Genomic DNA, 12,241 nt, shown 5'->3' with positions numbered 1-12,241 from the left:
AGACTGTGCAGAGAAGAACTTACTATCTGTTAAGATGTCGAGATTTAGATGTAGACACCGTCCACAATATGGTTGCTTAAGGAAGGGGAGAAGAGGCTAGGAGATTAAAGGCAGCCAAAGTCCATTGTTCCCTATTGCTTTGTGACAGACAACCTCAGTTCCTTAATTAGGTGGATCTCAGAGGGACACATGTGGACCGGAGGATTTCCACAGCAGCAGATGGACAGATTCAAAATGGCCAATGGCAGTTATAGAGGCAAATCAGCGTGTCACTGGTCATACTTGGATGCAACTCTCCAAGTTGGTGAGGACTTCAAAGCCACAAGCAGCAAGGTCCCCTGCTCTGGATGTTCTAGGGAGAGCATGTCACCAGATTACCAGATCCCAGGGACCCCAGGCTCGTTGGGGAAGTTGTTAGAGCTGGATTTTAAGACGGCTTCAAGATGTGCAGATCAAGCAAGTTCTCACATTCCTCAAGATGACTGCAGATGGACTCTACAGCTAGGGTCACTCAAAAGGGATAGGTAGAGATAAGGTATGGTGCAGGGGGCTAATGAGGTCAACCCAGCAAGTGATAGTGGCAGTCACCTGAAGCCAAGCAATTCCAAGAGAATTGGTCACCGGGATTTTGCTATCTCATTTGAGAGTAGCATATAGGATAAGAAACCCTCGTTCCAGCAATATATCACTTAGGGTGCTTTCATATTGCGTTCAAGCACTCTTTCGGTGGCCCTGTTGGGGCTTAGGCTACTTTCACACTAGCGTTAACTGCAACCCGCCGCAATGCGTCGTTTTGCCGAAAAAACGCATCCTGCAAAAGTGCTTGCAGTATGCGTTTTTTCCCCATAGACTTACATTAAGCGACGTATTGCGACGGATTGACACACGTCGCAACCGTCATGCGACGGTTGCGCCGTGTTGTGGCGGACCGTCGGGACCAAAAAACGCTACATGTAACGTTTTTTGCTCACGACAGTCCGCTTTTTCCGACTGCGCATGCGCGGCCGGAACTCCGCCTCACAATGGGGCAGCGGATGCGCTGGAAAAATGCATCTGCTGCCCCCGTTGTGCGGCGGAGACAACGCTAGCGTCGAGAACCTCGGCCCGACGCACCGCGACGGGCAGAGCCCGACGCTAGTGTGAAAGTAGCCTAACTTGCAAATCACCCGCAAAACAGGATTCAGATGAATGTGACAATGTTGCCATAGACTATAATGGTGCCAGCAGAGAAAACGTGCGCTCTGATGTGTATGATTTTCAGGAGTGTACGCCTACTGGAGGCAGACACTCAGAAGCAGTAGACCAACTACTGAATGTCATAGTTTCCCTGCATATTCTTTGGCATGTCACAGATAAGCTGTACAGCTGCAAGATGTATCCCTTCCATACTCTATTCCCCTCTCATCAGCACTGCTCTCTCCTTTCCCTCTCCCTGCAATTTTATCACTCTTGTTTAACAAGTGTCTCCCCAGCCTGTGCATAGGGCATACTAAGGGGTTCTGGTGAAGTTACAGGTGTTTCTCTCAAAATTAGAATATCAACAAAAAGTTAATTTCAGTTCTTCAATACAAAACATGAAACTCATTATATAGAGTCATTACAGAGTGATGTATTTCAAGTCTTTATTTCTGTTAATGTTGACGATTATGACTTACAGTAAATGAAAACCCAAAAGTCATTATCTCAGTAAATTAGAATACTTTATAACACCAGCTTGAAAAATTATTTTAAAATCCGAAATTTTGGCCTATTGAAATGTAAGTTCAGTAAATGCACTGAATTCTTGGTCGGGGCTCCTTTTGCATCAATTACTGCATCAATGTGGCGTGGAATGGAGGCGAACAGCCTGTGGCACTGCTGAGGTGTTATGAAGCCCAGGTTGTTTTGATAGCAGCACACTCGACTATGTGGTTAAGGTCAGGCGAGTGTGCTGGCCAATCAAGCACAGTGATACTGTTGTTTTTAAACCAGGTGTTGGTACTTTTGGCAGTGTGGACAGGTGCCAAGTCCTGCTGGCAAATTAAATTTCCATCTCCAAAAAGCTTGTCGGCAGAGGGAAGCATGAAGTGCACTAAAATTTCCTGGTAGACGGCTGCGCTAGATTCGTCTTGAGAAAACACAGTGTACCTGCACCAGCAGATGACATGGCTCCCCAAACCATCACTGACTGTGGAAACTTCACACTAGACCTCAAGCAGCTTGGATTGGGTTTGTAGCAAACAAGTCATGCCAGACTAATTAATTTCATTCTATGATGGAATCACTGACTGGGTCAAACAGGGAAATGCGGTAGATATACACTGTGTTCCAAATTATTATGCACAAAGAGTTTAGGAGTGATAAGGTTAGAATTTTTTTGTTTGTCATTTAAACTCATTGATGGTGATGTGTGTCAGGGCTCTTTATATCACTGAAAGCAATTGCAGATACCTGTGCAAATTAGGGTACTGTCACACAGTGGCACTTTTGTCGCTACAACGGTACGATCCGTGACGTTCCAGCGATATCCATACGATATCGCTGTGTCTGACACGCAGCAGCGATCAGGGACCCTGCTGAGAATCGTACGTCGTAGCAGATCGTTTGGAACTTTCTTTCGTTGCTGGATCTCCCGCTGTCATCGTTGGATTGGTGTGTGCGACACCGATCCAACGATGCGTTCGCTTGTAACCAGGGTAAACATCGGGTTACTAAGCGCAGGGCCGCGCTTAGTAACCCGATGTTTACCCTGGTTACCATTGTAAAAGTAAAAAAAAACCAAACCGTACATACTCACATTCCGGTGTCCGTCAGGTCCCTTGCAGTCTGCTTCCCGCTCTGACTGACTGCCGGCCGGAATGTAAGAGCAGAGCACAGCGGTGACGTCACCGCTGTGATCTGCTTTCACTTTACGGCGGCACTCAGTCAGAGCGGGAAGCAGACTGCAAGGGACCTGACGGACACCGGAATGTGAGTATGTACTGTTTGTTTTTTTTTACTTTTGCGATGGTAACCAGGGTAAACATCGGGTTACTAAGCGCAGCCCTGCGCTTAGTAACCCGATGTTTACCCTGGTTACCCGGGGCCTTCGGCATCGTTGGTCGCTGGAGAGCGGTCTGTGTGACAGCTCTCCAGCGACCACACAACGACTTTCCAACGATCACGGCCAGGTCGTATCGCTGGTCGTGATCGTTGGAAAGTTGCAGAGTGTGACAGTACCCTTAGTTTGGCAGGTGTGTCCAAATAAAGGCAAGACTACTTAAGAAGGCTGTTCCACATTATTAAGCAGCCTACATTTTTTGCCAAAATGGGAAAGAAAAAGGATGTGTCGGCTGCTGAGAAGCAACAAATTGTGGAGTATTTAGGTCAAGGCATGACTACAATCAACATTGCCAAGACACTTCATCGTGATCATCGCACAATCAAGAAGTATGTAGCTGATTCCCAGCACACATGTGTGCGTGCCGATAAGGAAAAATTGAGGACTCTTTCCAACAGGCAATTGCGTAAGGTTAAAAGAGCAGCTGCAAAAATGCCTTGTCATAGCAGCAGACAAGTTTTTGAAGCTGCTGGTGCCTCCAACGTCCCCAGAACAACAAGATGCAGGGTCCTTCAGAGGTTTGCAGCTGTGCGTAAGCCATCCTGTCGACCACCTCTATCCACTGCACACAAGCAGAAACGGCTCCAGTGGGCCAAACGATACATGAAGACTGACTTCCAAACGGTTTTGTTCACTGATGAGTGACGTGCAATGCTCGATGGTCCAGATGGATGGAGTGGAGGATGGCTGGTTGATGGACACCCCATGAAAACACGGCTAAGGCGCCAACAAGGAGGAGGTGGAGTAATGTTTTGGGCTGGAATCATGGGGAGAGAGATTGTCGGCCCCTTTATGATCCCTGAAGGGTAAAGATGAACTCCATAATCTATGTGGAGTTTCTAAAACAACACTTCCTGCCATAGTTCAAGAGGAAGAACCGTGCTTTCCGCAGCAAGATCATTTTCATGCATGATAATGCACCGTCTCATGCTGCAAAAAACACATCTGCATCTCTGGCTGCTATGGCCATAAAAGAGGACAAACTTATGGTGTGGCCACCATCTTCCCCTGACCTCAACCCCATTGAGAACCTCTGGAGCATCATCAAAAGGAGTGTCTATGATGGCTGGAGGCAGTTCACATCTAACCAACAGCTCTGGGAGGGTATTCTGTCCACATGCAAAACAATTGAAGCAGAAACCATCCAAAAACTGACAAATTCAATGGACGAGAGAGTTCAGAAGCTTCTTTCGAACAAGGGGTCCTATGTGCAAATGTAACATCACCTAGAATAAAGTTTTCACTTGAAAACTGTTTGATTTCATTTTGTAATAAGCTGATAATGCTTATAACTTCACAAATGACCATTTTTTTGTTCAAAAAAAAAAAAAAAAGGTTGAAAACTCTGCTGTGCATAATAATTTGGAAAAACAAGGGGGGTAGCCAGCTCACCAGTAATCACCGCAGGTGCACGGAACTCCGCTGTGGACAGGCGTAATGTTCATCAGAAGAAAAAGATTTGAGTTCCAGCTCCTAAAATAATTTGTTTATTGAATCCAAATTAAAATCTAATGTCCATGGTGTACACGCACCCACCGATAAGTGCCTTGGTTACAGAGCTTATACGGCAACGCATTTCGATCAGAGTGATCTTTATCAAAGCCATACCTTGGTCTGGTTGTGTTCCTCTATATGGGGAAACTCCACCAACCAGAACATTTGTATATATCACATGACAATTTGCAAGGTCCTGTTTTAAAACCAATATATAAACATACAAAAATACTTAAAATATTTATCTCACAGTCAACAATAATGTAACAGTTTCAATTCTTTTATTTAGTCCCATTGGAGCACGAGTATTTAGTTGGAAAATCCAATATGCTTCTCGTGTGAGAAGCCGGCGTCTAATATCGCCGCCACGAGGAGATGCATTGGCTCGTTCTATTCCCTGGACCTGGAAAAACGTAGTACTGCGTGAGTGGTGCATAACAAAATGTTTTGATGCTGCCGATATACTTCTATTTCCATTGAGTACATTACCTATATCATATAGGTGTTCTCTAATGCGAGTTTTTAATTTTCTGGTTGTACAACCCACATATGATAAATTGCACTTTGTGCATCTAATGTAGTGTATAAAATTAAATGCACAAAGTGCAATTTATCATATATGGGTTGTACAACCAGAAAATTAAAAACTCGCATTAGAGAACACCTACACTCACCGGCCACTTTATTAGGTACACCATGCTAGTAACGGGTTGGACCCCCTTTTGCCTTCAGAACTGCCTCAATTCTTCGTGGCATAGATTCAACAAGGTGCTGGAAGCATTCCTCAGAGATTTTGGTCCATATTGACATGATGGCATCACACAGTTGCCGCAGATTTGTCGGCTGCACATCCCAAAGATGCTCCATACAAGGCAGGATGGATCCATGCTTTCATGTTGTTTACGCCAAATTCTGACCCTACCATCCGAATGTCGCAGCAGAAATCGAGACTCATCAGACCAAGCAACGTTTTTCCAATCTTCTACTGTCCAATTTCGATGAGCTTGTACAAATTGTAGCCTCAGTTTCCTGTTCTTAGCTGAAAGGAGTGGTACCCGGTGTGGTCTTCTGCTGCTGTAGCCCATCTGCCTCAAAGTTCGACGCACTGTGCGTTCAGAGATGCTCTTAGGCCTACCTTGGTTGTAACGGGTGGCGATTTGAGTCACTGTTGCCTTTCTATCAGCTCGAACCAGTCTGCCCATTCTCCTCTGACCTCTGGCATCAACAAGGCATTTCCGCCCACAGAACTGCCGCTCACTGGATTTTTTTTCTTTTTCGGACCATTCTCTGTAAACCCTAGAGATGGTTGTGCGTGAAAATCCCAGTAGATCAGCAGTTTCTGAAATACTCAGACCAGCCCTTCTGGCACCAACAACCATGCCACGTTCAAAGGCACTCAAATCACCTTTCTTCCCCATACTGATGCTCGGTTTGAACTGCAGGAGATTGTCTTGACCATGTCTACATGCCTAAATGCACTGAGTTGCCGCCATGTGATTGGCTGATTAGAAATTAAGTGTTAACAAGAAGTTGGACAGGTGTACCTAATAAAGTGGCCAGTGAGTGCATATGATATAGGTAATGTACTCAATGGAAATAGAAGTATATCGGCAGCATCAAAACATTTTGTTATGCACCACTCACGCAGTACTATGTTTTTCCAGGTCCAGGGAATAGAACGAGCCAATGCATCTCCTCGTGGCGGCGATATTAGACGCCGGCTTCTCACACGAGAAGCATATTGGATTTTCCAACTAAATACTCGTGCTCCAATGGGACTAAATAAAAGAATTGAAACTATGTTACATTATTGTTGACTGTGAGATAAATATTTCAAGTATTTTTGTATGTTTATATATTGGTTTTAAAACAGGACCTTGCAAATTGTCATGTGATATATACAAATGTTCTGGTTGGTGGAGTTTCCCCATATAGAGGAACACAACCAGACCAAGGTATGGCTTTGATAAAGATCACTCTGATCGAAATGCGTTGCCGTATAAGCTCTGTAACCAAGGCACTTATTGGTGGGTGCGTGTACACCATGGACATTTGATTTTAATTTGGATTCAATAAACAAATTATTTTAGGAGCTGGAACTCAAATCTTTTTCTTCTGATAATAATTTGGAACATGCATTTTGAGTGTTTATTTTTTTTAAATAGATACCGTTTTCATAGGCAGTTTGTTCCAAAACATTGCAATTATACTAGAATAGTAGATGACTGGAAAATAACAATGACTGCAATTCAGATAGGTAATTTAAAGAAAATATGAGGAAATATTATTTGCATAATAATTTGGAACACAGTGTAGTACAGTGCTGTGCTAATTAATTGGGACAAAGCATTTTTTAAGTAAAGTTGTAAGTCAGTGATTCAAACCAGTTTTAATATATAATAAATAAATCTTGGTCAACTAGCCAGTGGAAAAAGGTAATTTTCAGAATTAGTATGTAACAGTGCATTATAACATTTTATTTTTTTGCTTTGTCCCAATTAATTTGCACAGCACTGTATATCTCAACTTCAGCAAAGCATTTGATAAAGTTGATAAAGTATCTCATACTATCCTTACTGAAAAAATGACCACGAATGGGATTAACAAGGCTACGGTTAGGTGGATTCATCTCTGTCTCAGTGATTGTACTCAAAGAGTGGTAATAAATGGTTGTACATCCAATTGGTAGAGTGTTTCAAGTGGGGTACCACAAGGCTCTGTCCTGGCCCTAGTGTTGTTCAACATTTTTATTAATAATCTAGATAAGGGAACTGAAGTTAAACTAATCAAATGTGCAGACAATGCAAAGCTAGGAGGGATAGCTAAGGCCAAGTTCACATTTGCGTATACGTCCGCAGCATGTTTACGCAGCGTTTTTTATCCGCATCAGGTTAAGCATGACGGCTAAAAAAAAAAAACGCGTTTGCGTTGTTTATGAGCATGCGTTCGATATTTCCAGGAGGGTGTGTCTCAAAACAGTTCCTGGACATGTGCAGTCCAAAGAACGCAAGTGCATCAAACGCATGCATACGCATGTCCTCGCGTACGCATGCGTTCCCATAGACAGTAACACGTTTAACACACTCATTCGCCTGCGCATATGTGACGGATTTTTGACACCTCCAAAAATGCAACATGTTGCGTTCAGCCGCACACCGCTTAACGACGCATGCGTACGCAAAAACATGCGAACGCATGTCCATGTGTACACCATGTTAAATATATGTGCGCATGACGCATGCGGATCAAATGCTGCGCAAAAAAAAAACGCAAATGTGAAACCAGCCTAACACTAGAGAAGATAGAGAAAGGTTTCAGATGGATCTAGATAAGCTTGAACAATGGGCAGCGACTATGAGAATGGAATTTAACAGAGAGAAATGCAAGATTCTACATCTGGGAAAGAAGAACAAAAATTACATCTATATAATGGGAGGAATAGAACAACAACACGTCTGAAAAAGACTTTGGTATGCTAATAGATCACAGACTGCACAAGTCAACAGTGTGATGCAGCAGCAAAAAAAAGGCAAACAGTTCTAGGATTTATTAAGAGAAGCATAGAGTCTAGATCGTGTGAAGTAATTATCCCCTTCTACTACTCCTTGGTTAGGCCTCATCTGGAATACGGAGTTCAGTTCTGGGCACCACATTTTAAGAAAGACATTAAAAAGCTGGAGCAACATCTGAGAAGAGCTACCAGGATGGTAAACGGACTACAATGTATGTCCTATGAGGGACAGTTAAAGGATCTGAGCATGTTTAGCTTGCAAAAAGAAGGCTTAGAGGAGACAAACGCTGTCTACAAATATCTGAAGGGATGTCAATGTAGAGGGATCATCATTCTAATTTGCACATGGAAACACGAGAAGCATGGAATGAAACTGAAAGGGAGAAGATGCAGATTAGATAAAACCTTTTGAAAGTGAGGGTGAACAATGAGTGGAACAGACTGCCACGAGAGGTGGCGAGTTCTGCTTCAATGGAAGTCTTCAAACAAAGACATCTTTCTGAGATGATTTACTGAATCCTGCATTGAGCAGGGGGTTGGACACTACGATGACCCTTGAGGTCCCCTCCAACTCTAACATTCTATGATTCTATGTGGCTGAAGAGGCATGTCTGAAACAGGAGTGATAAGAGCTTTTACAGGGGTTCGGAAACTCACAAGGCACACTAGCTTATATTCATTTAGGTAAAGATTCTTAAATACAAAATATTTGTAAGGCAGGTCCACTCACTTGTGTGTACATTCAGAGAGGGTTCCTTTCAGCCATCCTTGTCTAGTTGCCATTTTTACTTTGTTCCCATACTCGTGCTGAATTTGGAACAGTGGCTTGAGAGCATTGTCCACGTAGGAGGACGCTTTCGTAGGCACCTCCTGCAAACAACAATATATATTTCTCACAACATACTGTTTTCACTTAAATGACATCTACCAGAAGAAAAAAAAAAAAGTACACTAAAACCCCTCTGAATATTTTATGTTTATGCGGAGATGTGATCACAAATTTACAGTTTTGGTGAAAACTTTGCAACTGTGTGACTTTTAACCTTTATTTTTGAAACTTGTAAAGCTCTGATAATATTTTTCCAAACAGGAGCTGTTATAAAAGGTTATTCACGCACTGGACTTTTTATTACCAAAATTATGCTACAAAGCTGGCTATATTAACCACCCAAAACATAAGAGTACTGGACCCTACTCTGATATAAAATGAGACTAGACAGTGCAAAGTTCTGGCTATATTTAACCCCTTTTCCAAAAATGACATACTGTTGAAGCCAGAAGTTTACATACACTCCTGACAAAACTGGTGTAACTGACCCAGGTTTGTAGGTCGCCTTGCTCACATCTGCCTTTTCAGCTTTTCATAAATTTTTAATAAGACTGAAATCAGGGCTTTGTGATGGCCACTCCAAAATATTGACTTTGTTATCCTTAAGCCACTTTGTTACTATTTTGGAATTATTCTTCGGGTCATTGTCCATTTGGAAGACCCATTTCCACCCAAGGTTTAACTTCCTGGCTGATGTCTTGAGATGTCGCTTCAGTGTTGTCACATAATCTTCACTTCTCATGATGCCATCTATTTAGTGAAGTGCACCAGTCCCTCCTGCAGCAAAACAACCCCACAACACGATGCTGCCACCCCATGTTTCACAGTTGGGATGGTGTTCTTAGGCTTCCAAGCTTCTCCCTTTTACCTTTAAATTTAACAATGGTCATTATGCACAAAAAGTTCAAATTTTAGTTTCATCAGATCACAGGACATGTCTCCAAAAATTAAGGTCTTTGTTCCTATGTGCATGCATTAGTCTGGCTTTTTTATGTTTCTTTTGGAGTAATGGCTTTTTCCCGGCAGTGGCCTTTCAGCCCATGTTGATACAGTACTCGTTTCACTGTGGATATTGACACAAGCTTACCAGCTTCCGCCATCATCTTCACAAGGTCTTTTGCTTTTGTCCTTGGGTTAATATGCACTTGTCGGACCAAAGCACGTTCATCTCTGGGACACAGAACTCATCTCCTTCCTGAGCGGTATGATGGCTGGACATTCCCATCTTGTTTGTACTTGCGTATAATTGTTTGTACAGGGGCTATACAACCGCTCTGCGCACCAAATCTGAGACAAAGATGGCGTGCAGAACGGTGATCGTTATTTTACATTAACCCCTTTGGCGCTGATTGGCCAGAAACGATTGTTCAGCCAATTGGCGCCAAAGGGGTTAATCAGGTGAGGTGACGCGGTGATCACCCCACTCATTGTGATGGTTGTGATTGGTGCTGTGTCACACAGCACAGATCACAACAGGTCACGTTTTTTCTTTTCACTAACTTTATTGACATAATGGTGTGCCTGGCTAAGCCAATCACAGCGATTGCAGATGCGGGGGAGGGGAACGGGGTTGTGGTGCAGCCCCCCCGGGGCGACATGCAGAGATGGTCTGCTGTCAGGGACAGCAGCCATCTTAACCCGGTCACCGGGTGATGCAGCGCGGTAACTGGAAATAGCATCGTCGTATTAGTATTGCGGTTTGCGCAAGTGCACCTCCCACAGAGCAGTACTAGAACGGCGCATGTTGCGAAGGGGTTAAAAAGACCACTAGGATTTATAGTGGTTTTTAAACACAGTCACATAGTCGATTTGTTTTTCAATGGATCTGGCCCATTCATCTTCAATATGAAAATATATGTGGCAGACATGGGGGCCTTGAGAAGTTCCCATGGAAACCTAAAATCACATTCCGGGGATGCTCGTAGGGTAACAGAAACTCCTTAGGTAATGTGTGCACTGCTGACTACTGCATCTGAGATAATAAAGGGATGAATGGCTAGCACTGGAGTTATTTCTGATCCTGGCCATTACAGCTGACACCCAATGCTCAGGATGCCAAGCTCCTGTAACAGAACTGTGCATTGAGGTGCGTGAAGTCATTCAAAACGTGAACGCACAGTTATATGGTTTTTCAGAAAGGAGTTAGCAAGAGAAGCACTGTCAAGGCCCCCCCCACACAGATAAGTAATATGCGCAGAACCTGTACGGCTCTAGATATAAAGTGGCACATTTATAAGACTGTCTCAAAGAAAAATTACCTTTATGCCCATAGCAACCAATCAAAGCAGTTTTCATTTTATAGACTGAAATGGGCCTGTGTAAATGGGATTTTCCCATCTCATATAGTGATATCCCCAGTATTTGCCATCAGTTTTGAGGCATGTCTTAGGAATAATATATAAATATCAGATCATTAATACTTTTCTGGTCTTGTTAATGTAAGGTAAATTGATCTCAACTGCATCATGTTCACTTCAGTCAACATGTAAATAAATCTAGATATGTCCCAAACAAAACACACAGATTAGACTTAATAGTTCACTTAATGTTACATTCTGGAAGTCAGGAGACTAACTTTGTTCGTCCTTCTGTAAAGCCTAGGGACTTCTACGGCACTTTTAAAGTATATCAGACATGATTCTCCAAGGTCCTCTGAGATTTTGCCATTTATAGCAGACAGAGGTGCTGATAAAGAACTGGATACGTCTCCTAGTGCGTCTAGAAAAACACAAAAATGAGAGCATTCAGTATTTCAGAAATAAATTCCATTTATTATTTTTCATGGGGAGTATAGCTGCAGTGCCTCTTTCCAGGGAATGACTGGACAAACTTGCTAACTGAAATCAGATATTCTCTGACGGCTCCTTTGTCCTCTATCCCAGATCAGCTCCAAGGCAGCACTATGCCTCTGGTACAAGAGAAAGTTATAGAAGGCTGCTCATTGACTCTTAGACAATGACAAACCAGCATCAAAGTGTGGCGTGTCAGGCATATTTCCAATTCAGACACATACGGCACATACACATGGATTCATTCTACCGCCAATGATATATTGAGGAGAACACAGAAGGTAAGGCAAATAGTGAAAAACTTTCTACAGATTACTCAAAAAATTGAGAGAATTCTTGAACCTCAGAGTACCCTGGAATTTGGATTACATTTCATGGATATCAATGTGTCCAGGTTAGAAGCATAAGCGCTGGCGATTCAATTATACCTTCTTTGCTGCAAATGAAAGTTGACAACAGGTGAACTGGAGGGGCAACCGCAAGACATCCCCAAAAGGGAACATAGGTGGTGGGTACATACATTTTCTCCCTACTAATCC

General features: G+C 43.0%; 1 protein-coding gene across 1 annotated transcript in view; it reads right to left on the bottom strand.

Moving 5' to 3' along the window:
- The window catches only part of COG2 (component of oligomeric golgi complex 2), a 90,594-nt gene that overhangs the window by 16,884 nt on the left and 61,469 nt on the right, over positions 1 to 12,241 (bottom strand). Inside the window, exons 15-16 of the mRNA XM_077289117.1 lie at positions 11,489 to 11,631; positions 8,815 to 8,954 (exon numbers count right to left, since the gene is read on the bottom strand). Of these exons, the coding sequence (XP_077145232.1) occupies positions 8,815 to 8,954; positions 11,489 to 11,631 (283 nt within the window). The remainder of the gene's footprint in view (positions 1 to 8,814; positions 8,955 to 11,488; positions 11,632 to 12,241) is intronic.

The sequence above is a fragment of the Ranitomeya variabilis genome, chromosome 2 (genome assembly GCF_051348905.1).
Source record: "Ranitomeya variabilis isolate aRanVar5 chromosome 2, aRanVar5.hap1, whole genome shotgun sequence".
Lineage (NCBI taxonomy): Eukaryota > Metazoa > Chordata > Amphibia > Anura > Dendrobatidae > Ranitomeya > Ranitomeya variabilis.
Note: the sequence above shows the minus strand (reverse complement) of the source record. Positions and strands in the feature narration are given on the sequence as shown.